At 34.1% G+C, this 24294-nt stretch overlaps 1 protein-coding gene across 5 annotated transcripts in view; it reads right to left on the minus strand.

Annotated features, from left to right (window-relative positions):
- The window catches only part of ADGRB3 (adhesion G protein-coupled receptor B3), a 477382-nt gene that overhangs the window by 166368 nt on the left and 286720 nt on the right, over nt 1-24294 (minus strand). For all 5 annotated transcript variants that reach the window (XM_068678261.1, XM_068678260.1, XM_068678263.1 and 2 more), the window contains 2 exons: nt 20910-21012; nt 14966-15009 (listed from right to left, as the gene is read on the minus strand). In XM_068678261.1, the coding sequence (XP_068534362.1) occupies nt 14966-15009; nt 20910-21012 (147 nt within the window). The remainder of the gene's footprint in view (nt 1-14965; nt 15010-20909; nt 21013-24294) is intronic.

Consider the following 24294-nt stretch of genomic DNA (forward strand, 5'->3'; position numbering starts at 1 on the left):
ATGCGGCACTTGAAGGGCAAGCAGGCGATCAGGCCCAGTCAGCATGGGTTTATGGAAGGCAGATCCTGCTTGACGAACCTGATCTCCTTCTATGACAAAGTGACACGCTGGGTGGACGAGGGAAAGGCTGTGGATGTGGTCTACCTTGACTTCAGCAAGGCTTTTGACACCGTCTCCCACAGCATTCTCCTTAAGAAACTGGCTGCTCTTGGCTTGGACTGGCGCACGCTTCGTTGGGTTAGAAACTGGCTGGATAGCCGGGCCCAAAGAGTTGTGGTAAATGGAGTCAAGTCCAGTTGGAGGCCAGTCACTAGTGGCATCCCCCAGGGCTCGGTGCTGGGGCTGGTCCTCTTTAATATCTTCATCAATGATCTGGACGAGGGCATTGAGTGCACCCTCAGTAAGTTTGCAGATGACACCAAGCTAGGTGCATCTGTCGATCTGCTCAAGGGTAGGAAGGCTCTGCAGGAGGATCTGGATAGGCTGCACCGATGGGCTGAGGTCAACTGCATGAAGTTTAACAAGGCCAAGTGCCGGGTCCTGCACCTGGGGCACAATAACCCCAAGCAGAGCTACAGGCTGGGAGATGAGTGGTTGGAGAGCTGCCAGGCAGAGAAGGACCTGGGAGTGATGGTGGACAGTCAGCTGAATATGAGCCAGCAGTGTGCTCAGGTGGCCAAGAAGGCCAACGGCATCCTGGCTTGTATCAGAAACAGTGTGACCAGCAGGGCTAGGGAGGTGATCGTCCCCCTGTACTCAGCTCTGGTGAGGCCGCACCTCGAGTACTGTGTTCAGTTTTGGGCCCCTCGCTACAAGAAGGACATGGAGGTGCTTGAGCAGGTCCAAAGAAGGGCGACGAAGCTGGTGAGGGGCCTGGAGAACAAGTCCTACGAGGAACGGCTGAAGGAGCTGGGCTTGTTCAGCCTGGAGAAGAGGAGGCTCAGGGGCGACCTTATCGCTCTCTACAGATACCTTAAAGGAGGCTGTAGTGAGGTGGGGGTTGGCCTGTTCTCCCACGTGCCTGGTGACAGGACGAGGGGGAATGGGCTAAAGTTGCGCCAGGGGAGTTTTAGGTTAGATGTTAGGAAGAACTTCTTTACTGAAAGGGTTGTTAGGCACTGGAACAGGCTGCCCAGGGAGGTGGTGGAGTCACCATCCCTGGAAGTCTTCAAAAGACGTTTAGATGTAGAGCTTAGGGATATGGTTTAGTGGGGACTGTTAGTGTTAGGTTAGAGGTTGGACTCGATGATCTTGAGGTCTCTTCCAACCTAGAAATTCTGTGATTCTGTGATTCTGTGACAACAGTCATTGACATAATTTGTTTAAATTATAGCATTTTCACCCAGCTGTAGAGTAAGCTGAATACACTAAGTACACTAACTTGGGTATTTAAAAATTACTTTATATGTAAATACCAGAAAAGATTGACGAAAAAGCACACAGTCTAAAGTACTAAAAGCACAAAATTGAAATTAACTTTAGATGTATATTTCTAAGTTAACTAATTGTATGCACAAGAGCAAAACAAGTAAATATTGAATTATTTAGTAAACATAACAGACTTTTTTTTTTTTTCTGGAAATAAATAATATCCTTATGTCACTCTTTGCCTTTTTACCTTTCAAGTAACAATTCAGGAGTTTCCACTTGTTTCACTGACTACATTATTGTAAAGTGCAAAATATCCCTCAAACTAAAATTTCATTATTTTTACACATCCTTCTGGGAAGTATGCATAAAATGTAAGAAAAAAATAAATAAATATGATGAGCAGAATTGATGTCCTATACAGCATATTGAAGAAGAAACCAAAATATGAGGCTTGAGGGAGAACAGAGAGGAAGCAAAACCCAAAATTGTTAGCACATGGAATTATTCAGTACACGGTACAGGAAAACAATTTTTGAATATTTATACACGGTACAGGAAAACAATTTTTGAATATTTATAAGGCACAATTCATGAAAGTCTTGTTATAATGCTTCCGATAATGTTTTACTGTTAATTAGTTTTCTTGCTATGTAGTGCTGTCTGCTGACACAAGTAATCCCTGCAAACAGGATGTTTGCACCTAAATGGGCTCTACTTTATATGCGTGAGTGCTATCTGTCTTGTTAAATTAATTTCAATACATGAGTAAATAAAGGTGCCAGATCACTGGGCTGGGGAAAAGGGAGTATGATATGAACCATTAAGCTCTAGCTTTTGAGTTTTTGAAAACGTTATCCACTTAAATTAAGAATAATAGACAGTTGAAAGGTTATTTCTGGGCTTCTAGTCTTTAGGAACTGATTTAAGAGGCAATCAAAAGTGCTGAAATACAATTGTTATTAATACATAATGAGAAATTTGTCTTCCTTATTTATGTCACCAAGCAGAATCAGAATAGATTTTCTGCTTCATAAATTTCAGACCTCCCCATTATTAAGAAAATACAGCAGAGAAAACAAATAGGCAGAATATTTAGCCTGATTCTTTGCCTATATGAAGCGATAACTTATTATTATTATTATTATTATTATTATTATTATTATTATTATTATTATTATTATTATTATTATTATTATTATTATTATTATTATTTTTGTGTGACAGGAATTGAAATCTGTAAAACAGAACTACTTAAGACCACACAAGACATGATGCTGTTAAAAAAAAATAAAATTGTCAAATATATGAAATCCTCTTTTCAGCAAGATATCATTTTCACAATTGTATCAGCTTGCATTTGGAAATGTCTCCTCTTAAAGAAAACTAAACAAACAAACAAATCCAGAAGGGGAAGTATTAAAAACACCAGCTGTGAAGTTGGATAGCAATGACCTATACTTCAAAATCAACTAAAAATAATATCAGAAACTCATTCACATCCCCAGAAATGGAACCTGAGTGCTCCATTATTTTTGTGTGTTTTCTCAGAAATGCTTGCGTTAATCAAAATAAACTGCAAATGTATAGGTCTAGACAAGCTAGAATGGAAAATGTTTATATAGGTCATAAAATGACATTTGGATAACAGTTGGAGCTGGCAGCAACATAGAGAGGTTGTGAAAGAAGAGTATCTCTAAAATAGCATGCCCAGTATATATAGGAACTCCATACACTCCAGAATGCGTTATAGAAAATACCTTCTCACCTTGCTCTCTGTCCTCGGTGGTTCTTCCCCACAAATAGCTGAACAAACAGCAATTTTGTATTCCTGAGATTAAGTGATGCAGTAGTGACCCTTTTTTTTGGTCTAGGATTTCAACCTGTATGTTCAATAATCGTGCATCTACACACTAATTGTTTGTGGTTCCAGAAAATGACACAGAACATATATTAATATTTTTGCAGGAAGGTAAGAGCAAAGCAAAGATGTGAGGTCTTTTATGAATGCTAGATATTTTCCAGATCACAGAAAGGTGTGTAATTCTAGTGGCTAGGTTATAGGATTGTGGATCTCTTAAGAGTACCTTGTGCTATAATGTTGGTTGAAATACTGATTTACTACGATAACTAGGCATCTCTATATTTCCTTGACCCAGATGATTTTTTTTCTATATAATGGAATAACCTCAGAGGAAAAAAGGTTGTGTCTGATCAGATTTTTCTTATGTAAATCAACTGAAAAAATACAAGAAGATAATGGTCTACTTCTGATGAAAAACAAATATAGATCACATATCAATCAGTCAAATGTACAAGGAAAATAAATAAGGATATATATATAAATACACATTTACAAAAACAAAAACAAACAAAAAAAAACCATACATTTTTGGTAAATTTAGCATGGTTTTTCTCCTGCATTTACAATTAGGAAAATATAATGAAATTCACATTAGGTTGCATTGTTTCACCTGTTGTCAAATAACATTAAAAGCATGTAGAATCTAGTATCATCTAAATGCATATTATTCTATGCCTTGTTGTGTAGTAGAATAAAGAATGTTTTCTTTACAAAAATGTTTTCTGTGGTACTTCTTGTAAGGGGGTGTAAATACATTTCATAAGCTTTTTTCCTTGAAGGTTTTAATCTGTGTGTGCATGAAACAATAAAGTGCCTGTATGAGTACACACACAATTGATATAGCTAAAATGATATTGCTTGACTGTCCACGTATTTCTTGTGTATAATCTGCTCAAAAAGAGATTAAACCATCTCCTGAATATTGCTTACTATATGACTATGTCTCTCATCTTAGAACTCCTGTGTGAGCTGTATGCAATCAGAAGTTGTTCATGTAAAATCTTTCGTTTTGGTTTTAAGGAAAACTTTCTTGTTTGCATTATCTAATATTTGACATATTACATGTTAAGCTATTTTGATATCAAAACCACAGCTTCTTTTTGTGAATAAGATGAAAATTAAGCAGATATCAAAGTACTCACTGACATTTAAAAAAGGCATAAAACATGTCTATATTGCAATCAAAATTGCACTTATAGTATAAACCTAAAGGATTTTGTTTCAAGTTTGCTCAAGACAATGTACTCTTTACAGGATAAACCCACAATCAAATCATTATAAGGAGTCATTCTGTTTTCCTCGTTGTGCATTGCTATATATGCCACTGTGTGCAATCCCTTAATTATTGCTGTTTGAGCTGAAATAACTCCTGGATTTGTGCCCATAACTGTGGAGTGACTCTGGCTCTAGGGTCTCAGACCAGCATGCTGTGTAGGCCTAGACCTTCAATGGATCTGTTGGTAAACTTGACGTGATGAATGTATTTATGTTAAAGAATGAACTGATAGCAATGTGATGACATTTTAATTCATACTTTTGATATATGCAAAGATAATTCTTTAATTTAAAGGATAAACATTTTGCTCTGCTTCCAGAGAGTTATGGGGAGATGGATGGGAGAAGACAACCACTAGAAATTACATCACTAGGATAACATGTAGCATTGGGAATCATAAGCATAGCCTGTGAAATTTAGAATTATATTATATTATACAATGCTTAGAATAATAGCATGGATTTCAGGATGTTATCCACAGCACATACACTTGATTGCATATGTATATTACATTTAGTTAACTAGCTATGCAAGAAATCTCTCTAACTCAACATTATCAGAGATGATGGTAACATTAAAAAACCATCACAAATACACCGTGCTTTCAGCTAAAAATCTATTCAGCCATAATTTAGCAGCTATTCAACAATTTTTTTTTTTTTTTTTCATGAAATTACTTTGCTTGGAGCTACTTGTAGGTAGCTTATTACCATCCATTTAAACTTGTTTAAATCCTGATATACATTTGTATTATTCTAATTAAGGTCTAGCCATCCATTACAGCTTAACAGAAGTTATTCTATTCATATTAAATGGTATGTAGTACAAATATTATCATTAATATATTTAAAATATTTAGAAGTTTAACTGATAAAAAATATTTAAAATATTTAAAACTTATTTTTGGGCATTTCAATTTTGCCGCAAAATTCAATTCATACCAGGTATATTCCCTTAATCAAATGTCAGAAAGTGTAATGTTGGACTCTACCATTTCTGTTTTAAAGGAATTCAACCAGCTCAGCTTATATGAGAGAGTGGTAATTGAGCTGTAGTCTCAGGAATCAGGACAGAGATCAATTAAATACAGTAGCAACACAAATGTACTGTAAACCTAACCTCTATTATAACCCCTGCTAAAATGAATGACAAACATAAATTCATATACATTTTGTGCCTTCTCTGTGCAGAAATGGAGAGCATGATTTAATGACTTGATGTTCTCTTGATCTATATATTCAGTGTTCACAGTGCTGGTGATGCAGGATGAAATTTAGAGCACCACAGACAAGAGAGTACGAAATGGAAGCATTTATAACTAAGGGAGAATCAACAAAAAAACAAAAAGATATCAAGAAACAGGTATATTTTATGTTAGGTTTTGCCACACATAAATGATGAAATGCACAGCTATCATGCCACAAACATTGCAATGCATTTTTCTGAATATTGGGGTACTTCAAAGAAAAGGCATAAGCCCATCCTCTCTAGCCACACTGCATTAAGCTTCTTTTCTAGACTCAAATTCTCAAAATATCATTCATGCAAATAGCTGTATATATATATATATATATATATATATATATTTAATGACAGTGGCATCTGAAACTCAATCACACACACAAAATTATCTCCCTCGCTTTTTCTCTCTCTTTCTTTTCCTATGGGTTACTTTCCACCAGATAGGCCACTTTCAAAATTTTACATTGAACACTGACCAAATTTTGTCAGTGAGGCCATAAAGACATCGATTGACGTCATGAATAGGCACGTGCAGGTCTTTGCTTCCCTCTAGTGACTGCTCCAGGAAGAGATTTAACTGAATCTGCTCGTGTTGCTCAACTATGGCACAGAGATTTAACATAGGATTAATTGCATATTCAGATACCTGTATCAGTGAGATGCTGATACAGCATGGAAGATGTATACTTGTGACAGCTCAGGTTAGTGCAGATTTTAACTGGACATGTGTTTGACAGTTTTTGATGGAGTTTTACAGTTTTACCATCCAGAGAAAATTTTAGCATTTACAGTCTAAGAACAACTGGAAGACACACTCTAAAGTGCATTTCAAAACACTTTGTGCATTGAAAACATTTAAGATCATTTTGCCATGCAAACACTGTTCTTCTTTGGATAAATTACATGATGCTTGATTTCTCTGAGTGAATATGATTTCAGGAGATGTCAATTAGACTTAGATCCATGCATTTGTAAGGAAAGACAAACAATCCTATACTCTGCAAATGCTCAGAAATGCCTTGTATTATATTCTTTTCATATTACTAAAAGTAGGTGTACTTATACCATCTGACATTCTCCCTTTGTTGTGCTGACTGCAAGTAAGTTTAAAATTAATAAATATATGTCTGTGGAAAACTGTACACTATATTATTTATTTATAAGGTATTTATGCACATGATCTCTAGTCCTACTGTGAAAGAGATAGGAGAGAACGGCAGAGGGGCACAGTGCTTTTTCCCATGGATATGCAATATTCCTCAGATTTTTTGTCTTCTTGGGTGTTTCAAGTAGATTTTATTTTTGTTTAACTATGGCATAATACAAAGACCTTTAGTTCTGCTGCACTACCTCTGTCAGATAAACAGAACTAAATTCTCCAGGACAGGCAGCAGTCATGAGCTCATCAGAATGAATGAGAAAAAACAAAACAAAACAAAACAAAACAAAACAGAAATATCATTATAAAGGTATTTAACCTTTAGAGTTCTGCATCATGGCAGGGAAATGATATCAGCTTTGAGAAAAGCTAGAGAACTCTCTCAATTAGGGCTCAGGAATTTGGAGCTCAACCTCTACCTGGGTTTGATGGATGATCTTGGACAAAAAACCTTGCCCTGGTTTCCGCCATCTGTAAACCAGGGAGGGCAATACCAGCCTCTGTAGTAAAATGCATTGACGGCTACACGATACACATGGTGTAAATGAGAAAGGTTGAGAAACTTTCTCAGCTTTAATTATCCTATCTTGTACTTTTGGAAGCTGTACTGGATTTGGTGAATACTGTTTTCCTGTATAAGAGTCAGTCCAAGTCTAGCACCATGCTGGATTCACAGATCCCATCTGCTATATTCATCGGTGAGGTATTAACAGGGAAAACAACAAATACATTTTATTTAACCTGGTAACATCCATTATTTTTTATGGAAACATAGAGAAAAAAAAAAAAAAAATCAACCAATATATTTTCTGTTCTAAACCTTATTCAGACTGCTTAATTATTTTTCTGCCCTTACACCAATTTAAAAGTGATTATGAAAATACAAGCACTTGTTCTTTTTATTCACTTTCTAGAATCATATTTGCTTGCTATTGAAGGAAATCACTATTTTTAGTTTCTGGAAATCTGCATTTACATAAAGGCAATAAATCGCAATTAAGTTCTCAACAAATGGAGTTGATTAATCACTCGGTAAAAAATAAAAAGAAAGTGAACTTATTAGCAAGAGTTAATTTAATTTCCTTTTTTTTTCCTATAAATCTCAGCAGGTCATGTAAGCTCTGTTCATGGTAGTGTAGGTGTTAGTGAAAAGCAGTGTTATAAAAGAGAACTAAATTATAAATTCCTCCCATATATTCTGATTCATTTTTTATATGACTTAAGAAAATTTTCAGCTGACTCTTCTTCAATATAGACACTCCATTTTATATTGTATGATACCTACCTATTTCAGGATTAAGTATTCCTGCATTCCAATATAATCTTACCAGCCGTAAATTTAACCAGCAGTAAATTTAAATTTGTTTTAATTGAGGTCTTATATGGCTTGGTAAGTGGTTTGCCACCTAGTCAAATCTGATTCAAATCTGCCAAAGCCTTTTAGTTGTCTGGAACGGAGTTTGGGTCAGGCTTCTCATTCTGTATTGTTTTAATGAAAAAGTTATTCCAAAGAATGATTCTGTACAATCTTTCAATTCTGTATGCTCAGAATGATGTATGTTTACAAACAGATGATTACATAGCTTGCTACTACACAAGTCCCATTATGTATAGTTCTTCATGAAAGTGAATACTCCAGGAAGGATGCATTTACCTTTTGAATAAGTTCATTAATTCGTCCATTACATTTCACAAACATAAGGATAGAAACTAACTTGTAAAGGAGATTTTCTGCCTTGGAAATACAAATTATCTGACTGAAAAGCTGGACAGACAAGTCTGACTGAAGTTGATGAAACAAGCAAAGCCCCAGCTAGTATGCATGGCCAAACTATATTTACATAAATTACTCTCATTAGATTTTTATTCAAATTATAGACAAATCTATTATTGTCTCCATGTCTTCCTGGCTACCAAAATGCTATGACTGTAAAGCAGCAGTCAAGAGTAAGGAGAGGCTACTGTTCATATTTCCAGAAGTGAATTCTGATTTCTGGGGGTATTCTAATTATTAGATTATTAGCTTCAGACATTTTGACCTAAGCTATATAGAGTCATCTTAAACATATTTTCAAAGGCTTGCAAGGTCAAACAAATAATAACTTCAATAATCTATCATGGTTAGTTTAAAAAACATAGTGAAGAGGGACAAAGAAGATTTGTTTTCCCTATCAATTTTATCACGAGACTACTATATGCAAAATTAAGTTTGTCGGCATGAATGTAAGCTTATGTGTTACAACTGAGCCACATTCTGCCCTATAAACAAATCTGTGAGAAAATCACAATTAACTGGTAAACTCTTCTATATTTGCATTGAACAAATTCCTTTGTGGATTATTTCTCCACAGTCGTAACAAAATCTATTCAGGTATCCAGGGACAATGGGAGAAAATGATGAAAAAGCTTCAGGGGATAATTTAAAAAAAAAAAGTAATTATTATTATTATTATTTTTTAACTCTCTTATTAAGGAGGGATGTTATAATTCTAGAGTGAATTCCTAAATTTATATGAATTTATAGAATCTATAATTTCACACATGTATATATTTGTGATTTCACATCACTTCAGGGTAGAAAATGTAAACTACCATCACTGTAAATTTGTATTGCAGTGGGGAAAAAAAAAAAAAGAGTAGACCAGACCTTCCACTGTCCCTAAACTAAGATTGAACGATGTCAAAATCCTTGTAGTATTAAAATTTTCAGCTAATTGCATTGTATTACTGCCAACTGTATATTCAGCAGGCACAAACTGCTATAAGCACACATATGGACAAATAAAAGGCTGTCATACTGTTATAACATCCTTCTGCAGCAACTGGCAGAAAAGAGCCCCAGAATCCTAAAAGCCCTTGCTTTACTCAGTGCTGTGAGATGTTATGTTGCACCATGCACAGCTGTGGATTGCAACAGCAACAACTGGTACTTTCCTGCAGAGAGCACATGTGCCCGCATTATGCCTAAAACACTTCTAAAAGAACAAACCAGCTGCATTGTTTTGATAATGGGTTAGCGATTATTGCTGATCATAGCGATCATGTCACCTCATTCTAGTGACCCATGAGTCCATTCTGTCTTCCATGCCTTCGTGGCATGTGGTGCTAGCTGAGTGTTGTGTGTGATGTTTGTAGTGCTCAGTACTGTGGCATCAAGCCTCCAGCTTTTTACTGTGTTGTGAACTCTGCACCCTGGGTCTTGAATCCAGAGGCTAGATCCACTAAGACAAATGACTAAATTTACCAGGCCAAACTTTCATAGGTCCTAGGGCTTCATATGTTACGGTCACAGATTCATGCATCACAAAAGGCATTCAAGAGAGCTATTCATACAGCCTACAAAACTGCCACACAAAATGGCATTATTAAAATGGAAATTTATGTATGCATATAAGGATTCTTTGAACCCCTAGGTTTACACAGCCTTGCCCAGATTTACATGAAGTAAAACAACACTAGGAAAAGAACACTGACAGTGATATGGCTAAGATTTAGGTGCAGCATGGTGACAAATGCATGGAAAGAGTGGTAAAAATAAAGATAGAGGTGCTGGTACTCAGCTCTTCAGCCCATGAATGTTTTCCTAAACAACATGGCAGAGTTCCAGCAAAAGAGGCTGTGAGTAACACACTACAGAGGAACCAACAGCTCAGGGGGCATGGGCTGCTCCTGTGAGGTTGAAAACTGTGATTCAGACTCCTCAAGGGACTTCTGTAAAGAACTGAAAGGCTGGTCCCTGAGGCTCCCTGGTGAGGAGGCCCTGAGCCATTGGGTTCCTGGCTGTTTGTGACTCTCTCTACTGTCTCCCTCTCCCTTCTTTTCCTTTCCAGAGAGATACAAGGAAAAGGAGAAAAACTTTCAGAACTTTGGTTTTAAAATAAAACCAAAAGTACAGCCCTCGTACCTGTCCAACTTCTTTTCTTTCTCTTTGTGGTCTGACAGACTAGAATGAATTTATCATAAGCAGTTCCTGACCACAGAGATGCCAGACAGATGTCATGCCAGACAACACAAGTCACAAAATGTACAACTATTTCTAGATTTTTTTTATTGGTTTAAGGATTTTTTTTTTTTTCTCCTCTGAATGTCAGTTAGTAATGTCCTACATATTTTTCCCATGCACTGAAAGGAAAAGCATTCAGTATCTTACGACTTTATTAAAGGACAACATGTAGAAGGATATTGTCTGAAATAAATGGAAGAAATATCACTCAGATTTCCATGGAAAAACAAACCAAAACAAAACCACAAAACCACCACCTTTCATAGCACTGATGCTATTAGCTTCATGTAGGGAAGGTGCAATACTAGAGAAAACACAAGGCCTCACAGACAGACTGGTTGCAATCAACACAGACATAACAGCATTATATATCTGGGGAGAATAAACTGAAGCAACACAATATATTACTGGATTTGAAATTATTCTTTATAACACGTGACATAAGATACATTCTTTAATTGCTCAGTATCAATATTGTAAGCTTAATAAGTGGAAAACCTAACAAGCTTAATAAATGGAAAACCGTATAAAATATAGTATCAGGGAAAAATCACTCAATTTCAAGAAAAGAATGGACTAACTAATTTTGTCATAGTCCAGGTGACCATATAGTCACAGACAACAGTGTCAGTAGAATAGGTTTGAAGATATGGCGTGACCAAAAAGCTCACAGATCCAGAACTCTGTTCAAGGGTGGATAATAAGGAACAGTTAATCACTAACCAATCTCCTGTGAAGCATGACCAAACCTCAGGTACACAAAACTTCCCCTGCTGTTGGAGAATAATTGAACTAACAAACAATAGAATTATAGAATCATAGAATCATTAAGGTTGGAACAGACTTCCAAGATCATCTGGTCCAACCATCCCCCTACTGCCAATGTCACCCACTAAAACATGTCCCTAAGCTCCACATCCAGTCTTTCCTTAAACACCCCCAGGGACAATGACTCCACCACTTCCCTGGGCAACCCGTTCCAATGCCTGACTACTCTTTCTGAGAAGAAATGTCTCCTCATTCCCAACCTAAACCTCCCCTGGCACAACTTGAAGCCATTCCCTCTAGTCCTATCATTAGTTATCTGAAAGAAGAGGCCAACCCTCAGCTTCCCACACCTTCCTTTCCAGTAGATGTAGAGACCAAGAAGGTCTCCCCTGAGCCTCCTCTTCTCCAGACTAAACAACTCCAGTTCCCTCAGCTGCTTCTTATAGGACTTGTGCTTCAGGTCCTTCACCAGCTCCATGGCCCTTCTCTGGACGTGCTTCAGAGCCTCGATGTCCTTCTTGTAGTGAGGAGCCCAAAACTGAACACAGTACTCGAGGTGCAGCCTCACCAGAGCAGAATACAGATGGACAATCACCTCCCTGGTCCTGCTGGCTACACTATTCCTGACACAACCCAGGATGCTGTTGGCCTTCCTGGCCACCTGGGCAAACTGCTGGCTTGCAGAGTGTGCAGATAAAGACATGGAGGTTAAAAAAGTGGCCAAAAAAAATTGCCAATAAAGAAAATATACTTTTCATATGAAAAGCATTTAATTAAAAAACAAAACAAAACAAAATAAACATATTTACTGATAAGTTAAGTACCTTCAACTAAAAGTAGACTACTTTATTTTTGTTACTGTTGTTATTGGGCTATTTCCAAAATGTTTGCCAAATTCTGGTTATGCAAAAAATCACCTGGTTTGGAAGGGCACAAGCACAGTACAGATCTTTGGGATTTGCAACACGGATTAATAGCATGATGGCTATTAATCCGTCAAATCCAGTTGCCTGATGTTGAGAGTGGATAACTCCTGAGGCTTTAGAAAAAAGTGGAAAAAATAAGAGCAGAACAAGCCACAAGGCTAGCTGTATAGTCCTCTACCTATTTGCTTTTTAAGATTCCTGAATGAAAGAAACCTGTTCAGCATTATGAAGCTTTCAGGGTAATTTAATATTCATGGTGTCAGAATAAATATTCTGAAATATTCTGGAGTAAATACAAGTACAATGTTACAGAACAACAACAATAAAATTTACAAAAATAAAATTATGAATCATCTAATGCCCTGATGGCTAACATTATGAACCTTTTACTACAGAGATGGAAAAAAAAAAAAAAAGTAGAATTTTGGTCTTGCTATTTGCTCAGGTGTGTTCATGAAATAACACATATGCATATGTAAAACAATGGTGTCCATTCAGAATTTACTGATACATCATGTCTTATTGTGAATATTTGATGGCTCTTATCACTTTTCAAAACAGATACATCTCCAAGAATACATGTACCTTTAATACATCAAATATTTGAACATCTTCAATAGCTACTTTTACATAATATGGCTAGAAAACAGAATACCTTCATAGAATCATAGAATGGCTTGGGTAGGAAGGGATCTTTAAGATCATCTAATGACAACCCCTGCATCACGCAGGGACACTAGATCACATTGCTCAAAGCCCCGAACAACCTGGCCTTGAACGTCTCCTGGGATGGGGCATCCACAACTTTTCTGGGCAACCTCTGCCAGGGCCTCACCACCCTCTGAGTGAAGAATTCAGCATACAAAAGCATAAGCTTCTCTCTCAAAATCTGACTATGTAAATTTGAGATGTTTAATTTTCTTTTTCAGGTTCTGAAGCATATTGAAAAGAGTACATATGTGTAGCATTAAATATGTCTATAAACAGTAGTAAGACTATTAATGCAAAACAAATGGCAAGATCAGAAGACACAGCATTTGTTTGTGGTTTTTCCAAACATTCACCCCAAATTCCTCCATGTAATCTTTTAATCACATTCTAAATAGACAATATACATTTTTTTTCCCCCCATAATCTAATCACACGGAAATATGCCTTTAATATTTTGGAACAGTGAAACTGAAGAATGTGCTCTAAACACACAGTGCTTAAAGCAACACATGTAAAAAAAAATAAAAAAAAGTAAATAAAGCACTGTGAAATCAAAACATTGTAGAGAGGAAACAAAGGACATGCTCAAATTCGTGTTTTTTTTTTTTTTTTGCTTTTTGCTTTTTTTTTTTCTTTCCATACAGAAGTGGAACATTATGATATTGTTGGTAAATAACTGTGTTATGATTCTTTCTTATCGTCATAGATCATAGTACTACTTATATTTGAAATTATTTTCGTGTTCAAAGTTTCTTATTTCTGTACTATCGCATTGTTGGCTAGTCATCAGGGTAGTGATTTGAACCCAGACTGAAGGCTAAAACAACTCACAAAGTCATAGGCATACAACTTCTAACAATGTAAAAGGTTCTGTAGAATGAGACATATATAATATAACTGGGCAAGAAAAACAACATTATCTTTTAAAAAAATATTGTGACAATCACATAAGTATCTTTTTATGAAACACTTAATCTTTATTTAGACAAAGTTCACCTTGCCTTTAATGGGAGATTTGCAGTGAAAGAATAATGTAGGAAACTACAACTGTGTAAACTTGGATTTTTTTTTTTTCCCTAAACTACACTGATTTTACTGCTCTACTTCTTTATAGTAATGTTTTCTGTTTTGCTACGAAAGAGGCACACACTAAAGTAGCAGAAGACTGCTAGCAAGATTTCATTACTTAGTATACAAGATATTTTATTAAATGAAAAATGAAAATTTGCACCAACTAAAATGAAGATTTCTGTGGGTATCACAGTTGAAAAAGGTATTTCTCCCTGCAGTAACAGAAATGGGAACAATGGGAACAATCTTTAGTTACCTGTCTGATCAGTTACCCACTTGCCTGTTGCTCAGCAACTACTGTAGCACAGAACTATGGTTCTCAGACATATAGACATTCTCATTTTAATCTTGAAAGGGCAGATTGAAATTACTATGTGAGCAATAGGTTTCTGGTGAGATATTGTATTGCTTCAGTTTACATAGCTGCAGAAAGGAAGCCATATGACAGGAAAATCAAGTACTTTGAATCTGCAAAAGGTTCATTTTCCCTGCTCTCATCCCAACCTGTTTACTGATTGTGTACTTAAATATTGCTAGGCACTTGAGCCATAGTAATATAAGCAAACATGTCACTTACGTTCTTGAATCATCCCACAGCACACAGTATGGATTCAATGTGCCCTGAAAAGCAAACCAATAAACCCATTAGTTACTGGTATACAAGAAAACATGCTTGACCTAAACATTTATTTGGATCTCCTGCAAGATTACTCTTCTGTTCTGATGAATTGATGTCACTGGAGTTGTGAAAGGTTAATTCTGCAGTTTTAAAAAGCACTTGAACCTCAGAATATCTGCTGTATTGTCTCTTAGGTAAGGTAAGGCAAACATAAAGTTGTCCATTTGGTATATCCCAGTTGAATTGAAATATGAGATGAGAGTTAACCTGTTAAAAGACAACTTGAATGATCATTGCTGTGTTTACAAGCAGAATTTTAGGTCTCTGGGGGATATGGATGTTGAAACAGTAATGACTTCAAAAGTACTAAACAAATATTGGGCAATATGTCTAGAGTCTGGGACTTCACATTCAATACCCAAGTTCATTTGTCACTTGGGGCCTAAATCAGCAAAGCATTGTGTTCAAACTTTTTTTTTTTTCTTTTTTTTTTTTTTTTTCTTTTTTTTTCCTTGAACTTTACTGGGATACCAGTTCAAATCCCTTTGAAGTCAGTGGTAGATTTTTGAATTGATGTAGATCAGGATGGGAATCTAGGTTTAGTCATCATTAAGCTGTGGGTAATGTTTTAGGAAACTGAATTGTCCTTATTAATTAACTAATTTTTATTTTGCTGCCCATGAAGACTTGAGACAAAATAAAAATTCAAGTTTTGCCCTAAATCCTATAAATCTTCCTTTATCAAAACCCAGATTGATTTAGAAGTTCTTAACTAGCTAAAACCCACAAAATTATATTCCTGTTCATTATAAACATTAGATATTCCCAGAAGTCAGAACTATATAAATAAATATATATAAAAAATACAGAAAAAAATATGTTTAATAAAATCACAAGTGCTTTGAAGAAATAGATGCGTTATGATATTTTCTTATGTTAATGCGAATGTAGTTCTCTCATGATAATGCGAATGTAGTTCTCTCATGAACACTGTTGGTACAGTAAAAGTACAATTTTACAGATAAATCATACCTCACTATTTTATTCTGAAAAGTATATTATTTATAATAAAATAACATGACAAGTTTTAACTGTGAAGTTAAAATTTATTAAATACTTTAATTCAACTCTTCATCAAAGATGAAAAAGGTCCTTCTGAAAATGTCTCTATCAGAGGCATTTTAGGGAAATTTTCATCCTCTACTTCAGTATTTTGTTGACTACATTGAATTTTATGAGTACAGTATAGATATATAAAACCAGCACATACTTATGGCACTATACATTAACATATTACTGTAGAAACAATAATAAAATTTGTTCCATTCCCTGAAGTATTTATAATATAAAGAAGAGGAGGGGGGAGGAGAACACAGGACAAAGCACCAAATAGTAGATATGTGAAGATTCAGACACCAGGTCCTGATCATTAGCTAAAAGCTTTCAGATACTTTGACAGAAAATGATACAGAAGAATAAGAATTATGAAAAAATGAAATGATCATTCAGAATTAATATTTATTTTATTTTATTTTATTTTATTTTATTTAGATCATGAATTTGTATCCTGAGTGAAGAAAATCTATTTGCAATTTGATATAGCTATAAGTATATTTTTACAAGTACTATTATAACTAAACTGTAGTAATAATATACTGCTTATTTGAGAATGGAGGCCTGAGGCCCAGTAGCAGGTATCATATAGTTCATTCTAGGCATATATATGTAGGTATGTATAAATAATACAAAAATACTTTCAGAAAAAAAAAATGAGAGCAAAAGGGAAGTCCATTATGAAAACATCTCAAAAACAGAGGGAAATGTCATTACATAATAAAATGCAAACTTTGCTGCTGTCAGTTCACACACTTCACTTTGCTTAAAATGTATTCAAATATATATATATATATATACATAAAATGTATGTTTTGCTATTAAAGTTATTAAACAGAACCGTGGAAAACAGGATAAATATTGCACCACTTCTTTAAGAGGTTCTTCTACAAGGACTTGCTCTGCCAGCCACGGAAGATTGCAAGGGCAAAACAGCCCCTCAGAATTTCTTCCTCTCTTGATAACCTGATCAAATGTCCTTCAAGCACTGCAAGGACCACAAGGAGCCTGTCTTCCTATTTTCTTCTTCTGCTGCTCTCTTTTACATGCTTCTTCTGGGTCTGGCCTCCTGACAATGTCTCACACATCTGTTTTTGAGCTACCTCCACCAGCCACCCTTTTCTGCTAAGGCAGTGATCTTTCATCACAGCTCTTGCCAGTTAATTACTTAGCTGAAGCTAAGGAACCATCTAATGTGTCCATTAAGTTTTATGACTGCTGCAGTATTGATTTATACACTTCAGAACAAGACTTGGATATATCAAAAATAGACATATGTATGTGAGTGTGTATGCATATGTATCTCTGCTTGGCATATAAAGTTGAACTTTGAGATGTGATTGGCAACTTTGACAGCTACGCAGCACAATGCCAACAGTGTTTTGTAGCCAGGGTTTTCAGTTTTATTGAAAACTTGATGTTCTATGCTACTGCTGGCTTGTTACTTTAGAGTCCCTGGAGTAAAATAAAGTGCTAGCAGAAGGTGAGAGTTCATATTCTATCTGGAGCAAATAGAGCTTTTGTTTGAATTGTGCAGTTTTTTAAAAGATGACTTCAGGATCTCTTTGATCAAACTACTGGAGAAATGTGATCACATTCATATTTAGCGAATATCATCACATTCATATGTAGAGAACAATAATGTTTGCTAAATAATGCATTGCAACTCACTTTCTCACTATGCTCAACTATTTTAATTCATCTGCTAAACATAATATATTCTAAATAGCACATGGAATTATGATTTACACTTCCTCCCCCAAAATAATACTGTCTTTCTATTAATGTACTGGCTAATTTTGTTATAAAACAAAGCTATGATGGTAAATTTTGAATACATTAATATTCATATGCAATTTTAAATTAAAGATATTAACTCTTATTAAGTAACTGTGTTCATTGTATTTCATAATCTCTCATCAAAGTAATTTAGTCAGTGGAAAGGAAGGTGAATGAGCAAATGTGTAGGTATACTCCTATATAGGCACGCTCTAGAGGTTGCTTAAAAATTATTCATTAAATTCATTTGAAAACAAACTATTTTAAAGTGAAAAGCATTTCAAGAACAAAGATTTGAAAAGAACAAAAATAATAATAAGAAGAGACATTCCAAAAAAGCAGATGAAAGAAAATATCAATATTTTATGTTCTGTTTCATAATTAGTCTATTTAATTGACATCATGATTATTCGGTCATTAATATACAATGTTCAAACTCTAAGAATACAGTAATAATAGTTTTATTTTAATTTCTGTATGTGACATTCAAAGCTTGTTCCATTGTGATATTTTAATTAGATAAACTCTTGTTTTCAGCTAACAAAAGGTGACAAACACCCAAACCTACAAAACAATGTTTCTATGTATATACAATCTCATTATTTAAAAACCAAAGTCCCATCGTGGAGGTTATTCCTTGAACAGAAAAGTCACTAAACATTTAAAGTAACTAAAACTGTAAAACTAGTTTTCCTTCTCAGACTTTCAAGACCAGAGTATGGTCTTGAAATGTCAGTGTGTCTGCCTATCCAACTACTAGGTGGATCAAGATTGCACATAAATGCACCACATACATCTAAGGAATAAGAATTTGTTCCAAATACTTGCTGCTTCTCTGGATTAAATTCTAGGACAAGAACAGAAACAAAAGGTCGAAAGAATTGGCTCTGATATACATTTTCAATTTTTTTTTTTTTTTTTTTTTTTTTTTTGTCAAGACATGAGCTAATACAATACTCATTAGTTTTCTCTTACCAAAAGGTTGACAAAGCAAGGTGTCTCTAAACTGACCTTTTGTAACAATGAAGTTTCATCTCATTTCTGTGATTTTGAAACTTGGCAAAAGCTTCAAAATAGCTTCAAAAGATCTATAGCTTATTCAAAGGGATTAAAAACAAAACAAAAAACAAAACAACCTATTACTCTTTAAGAATTTTCCAGAATTTCAGCTTATGGGGACAGTGGTTCAGCTGTTCTTTACTCTAGCCTTGCTTGTGTACTGCTTGTTTCAATAGCTTGTGTTGGATTTAGCAGTATGTTCATGCTGACATGCAGCTTACTAGCATTGTTCTTTGTTTGTTTGCTTATCTGTTTAGTTTGAATTTATTTCTTATCTAGCATAAGTGACCAAAGTAACTACAATCTTAATTTTCTCCTACCTGCTACTTTTCACTTTTGTGAGTAGTTGTCCCAATTTCAAACTACAGAAGTCATTCTCCAATATTCCTTATCTAAATCCCATATATTAGTTCCACAATAATTGCAAAGATATTAGAAATTAAAATCTAGAATTGAGAAATACCCTAAACTCTTCTCAGTAATAATCTTTTAAGATCAAATATTTTATTTAAAAAGTGTTTTTATATAGGATTAATTTGTGATCTACTTTGGAGTATACCTATTTCAGTTTTACTGAAATTTTCTTCTGATAGGTACAAAAGTAGACTGAGATTTTGTTTTAATATAGATGATGTAACTTAGGTTCAGAAAAGAAAAAAAAAACTCTCTAAAATATCTTAAAATTAAACAGAAGCAGAGAACCGTAAAAAAGAAAAAGGAAAGAAAAAAAAAAAAAAGTAAAATTTCCACTGTTTGTTATCAATTAAATTCTAATCTAATCTGAGAGGTACAATAGGTAGGAGTCAGATCAGCTTATGTTCACCTCTATTCCTTTTTTTATTTACTGCTTGTATTCTACAATAAATTTTACTGAGATGCTCTTTGTAATTTTTTTATTTTTTTATTTTTTTTCGGGTGGGGAACTGAATGGTGGGTCATACTTAGCATTGACAGCAAAACAGTCTGTCTCCTACTCTGGAGTAAAATGTAATTTTAGAGTAAAATGTAATCTAGAGTTCAAAGAGATTTTGTCATACCTTTGCCCAGACACTAGTCGAAATTTGCTACTGACTGAAACTATGTAAGGCCTTGGGCAACTGTTCTTAACAAAAGCTTTACATTCCTTTTCAAAACAGTATTATGTAATAAAGTTCTAGTAACTGTCTTGTAATTGTGAGTTTATGAGTTTATTTAAAGTAAACTCTATGTCATAGTGATATAAACAGTTTATTTGCTATGCCTTCATATAAAATACTCCTGTCTTTATTATATAACATACTTTCCCCAAAAACATACATGACAGTTTTTTAATGCAAAATATATATTTTATTCTCCGTCTGGCTGCAGGGGAGTTTCTGACAGCAAATACAAAAATTATTATTATTATTTATATATAGTTAGAATGCCTTTTCAGTTTTAAAACATTTTTAATATGAAACTAAAGGACAAAAAATACTGAATTAAAAATAATTGCACAAAAATCTCATAAATTTATGAGACAACCTAAGTTGGAACAGGAGCATTTTTTTTATAGTCTGCTACAACAGAGTAGGTACCAACTGGCTTTTAAGTATAAAATAATGAAAGAAAATAAGAAAAGTCCTGAATCACTCTGTAGCTCTAGGGACTATGCAAGGAACAAAAGGTTAAACATTCGGCACAATACTACATTTTCAGCTTAACCATCAAAGCAATTAATTTTCTTACAAATGAGTTTTCTTACAAATTACTGTTTAAATGAAGACCTCAAAACTCAAACAAAAATTAATTTTCTTTTGCATATACACATGCATGAAACAAGTGTATTTTCTCTTCAAAATACATCAGACTATTCCTGGACTTGAATTTATTAGTTTTACTAGGTTTTATGATGTGATATTTAAATCGATCCTGCTTCTTTCTCTCGCATGACCTGTTATATACTCCTGGAAGAGTATCTCTTTGTACTTACATTAGACAGATGCGCTAGTTCTATCTCTAGGAAAGAATCCGTAGTTTTAGGCTCAGGTCGTATAGTAACAACGATGATTTTTGAATTAACAACTGTAAAATTCCTGTGGGGGGAAAAAATAAAAATAAAAGAACATATAAGCATGGAAGATTTAGCTTAATATTGCTAAATGAAGCTGCTGGTATAACGTTCAAGAGTCTCAGTTAATTTCTATTACTTTAGTTGTCAAACATTCATGGAGAAAACATATTTGTTCATAAATGGTAAAAACTGTCACACATTAGGCACCATAACTGACACTATAAAGTCTGACAAGCAATGATGGTGGCAGAAATCACGGTCCTTAAAATACGATTTACTAATTAGAAGGGCACATTGATGGCACTGTCAATGTTTGAGTGAGTATCATTCACTTTTCTCAAAGTAGACCTACTAGTCACATTTTATAGGCGAGAGTCACTTTTCTTTCAGAGTGCTGTGTTGGCCTCTTTTTCTGATTTTTCTGAATTTTAACTAAAGTTAGATGTGTGCAATGGGAGAGCCTACAGTTCTGTTGATTCTGTTCTCATGAAATAAAATACCTGTTTCCAATGTTTGAAAAATCATTGCATTTGATATATGAGTGGGCAACTTCGTCATCTAAATATTTTTAAACTATAATCTGTAGTTTTGCCCTAACTGAAATGCCACCAAAAGCAAACTTTTTTTTTTTTCTCAGATGTCAGATTAATTTAGTTTCATGTTATAATATTTTACATATAACTGTATAATACTCTATATAATACAACTGTATCAAATTACAATAATTATATAATGATCACTATATAATAATAATGCAATTATTATATAGTAATATAATAATTATATAATATTATATATAATAATAATATAATACAGTTTGCTCAAAATAATACTTTTCTTTTAAGTTCTCTTATTCATCATCAGTATCTCTTTAGGTTAAACATGAATTAGCTACCTAGATAGGTAGCATATTTCATAGCTACCTATCTAGGACAGAATTAGTATTGTCAAGGTTATGTTAGTACAGGCATATTGACATGACATAATTTTCACGTCTTTGATCCTTGCTTCTTCAGACTGACTTTTTCTGGTGTTCCTTATGATATTTCCTTTGTATATAGTGCTGTTTTCAACACAGGCACACTTTCTTCGATCACATAGAAAGAAGAAAACCTCGCAGAAAGACATATCCATAGGAAGATGATAACAAAGAAGAAACTAGGTAATTTTGATGTAAGTATAATGCATTATCAATGTTCTTATATACATCAATATTCTTATATCCTTTCTTCTTCTTTCTCTTCTTCCTCTTCCTTCTCCTCCTCCTCCTCCTCTTCTTCTTCTTCTTCTTCTTCTTCTTCTTCTTCTTCTTCTTCTTCTTTGTCTTCTTCTTCTTCTTTCTCTTCTTCTTCTTCATATCATTTCTTCTTCTCCTTCTTCTTCAAGATAACAAAGTTTGATTAAGTAAAGACTTAGGAAGAATTTCCAGAGCCACTCCTCTAGTGTTTCTTTGTTTGTTTTTCCCAGATATGAATTAATAACAACATTAATAAAATAGAGTTATTTTAGATAGCTGTTTTTTCTGTCAGAGTATATATTCTGAGTGTTTTTGTTTGTTTGTTTGTTTGTTTGCTTGTTTTAGATATATATCAGGGTATACATATTGATTATATCTGAAATTAAATTCAGATTTCCACTTCTTTTAAGAATGACTCTACATTGCTTAAGAAAAAATGAACTTACAAATAAGGCATGTTTCTGTCTCAAGACAACATGAAGGAAGCTTTAGTTCAATTTTTTACTATTGTATATGTTACAGAAAAATTACAGATGCTATAGCAGCAGTGCTACAAAGTAATATACTACTACTACTACTACTACAATGCTACAAAGTAAATATACTGTTTGAGATACTCCATCCTCAGTCTAACAAACCGCATTGGCTGACCTAGGGAAGATTAAGGGCTTTTTTGGCTCTACAGCATCCAACAGAGAGTGCTAGGAATGATGTTTCATATGGAGAAAGAGAACATTTCAGTTAATTATAGCAGGAAAAATAAGGTGGTTGTATAACTGGCAGGCAAAAAAAGCTTAGTACAGCAAAATTATTGATAATTTATTTGATCTTATTTATTGAAGGAAAAGTTAAAAACTATCCTACTATATGGCAATATGCTGTGAATTCCTTCAGAGTGTTCAGGAGAATAATTATAATATTTTAAAATGAGTATTGTACTGAGAATCAATTTTCTTTGAATCTGACAATATTATGTGCATGTTCAAGGATGCAAGAGATATGGAAATAATAGTCTGCAGTGCTCAAAATACTAAATATTTAAACATTAAGAAAATATCTATATGACATTACAAGAAGAGAGCAATACAGAAAAGTAAGTATATTAGGGAATAGAATCATATATAGTTAGTTACTTGTGCATCGAAAGAAAGTAACTAGTCTATTTTTCTAAGGAGGGATTTTTTTTAATAAGAAAGTTTTCTAAGGAGGGATTTTTTTTAGTAAGAAAGTATTTTTTTCTTTCCCTTCCTTAGCATTTTGTGTTAAATAATCCTGACAAATTCTTTGAATAATTTACACATACCAGTTGAATTAATTCCTTTTTTTCAGAAATTTTTTGATTAATGTAATTGCTGAGTTCTCATCTCACACTGTGTTGAGATGAGAACTTCAAGACTTATTGTTAACAGACTCTATGCTAATAAAAACAAGAAAAATTAAGTCCATGTGCTAAAACAGTTAATTTTTGAGGTTATGAAATATATCATATAGTCTGTTTTAGATAATGAAATCCTCATTTTATTCACAGAACACCTATGATGTACCAGATGGGGACTCTGTGACTAGGTGCTTTGAAAGCTTTCCCTTAAAGATACATAATAATATTCTGAGAGGTTTTGTTGTTGTTGTTTGTTTTGTTTTGTTTTGTTTTGTTTTGTTTTGTTTTAAGCAAAAATGTTCCTTCTGGTAATGAAGAAGCTTTCTATCTTTGTAGTGCTGTTATTAATGAATGTATGGAAATGTGTTTCCTCTGTTCTTTTCAAAACCACAATAAACAGGTTTCATATAATTAAACATTTATTTTAGTTTCACCCTAACTCCAGCAAAAACTGAGAATAAAGTCCCATGGGAAATCCAGCTTTCTGGATTTTCAACTGTGGCCAGTAGAAATCACCTCTTTTATCACATTGTCAAGGTGTAAATGGCCCTTGAACTCAAACACAAGACCATGTTATTTAATTTACCTTGGTTCATTGTTTTGTTTATCTTTATTAGCACCATTAACAAATTAAGTATCATTTTATTTAGAGTAGTATTAAATGAGATATTTCTCCAAAATTTTTTTTT

Source organism: Anas acuta, chromosome 3 (genome assembly GCF_963932015.1).
Source record: "Anas acuta chromosome 3, bAnaAcu1.1, whole genome shotgun sequence".
NCBI lineage: Eukaryota > Metazoa > Chordata > Aves > Anseriformes > Anatidae > Anas > Anas acuta.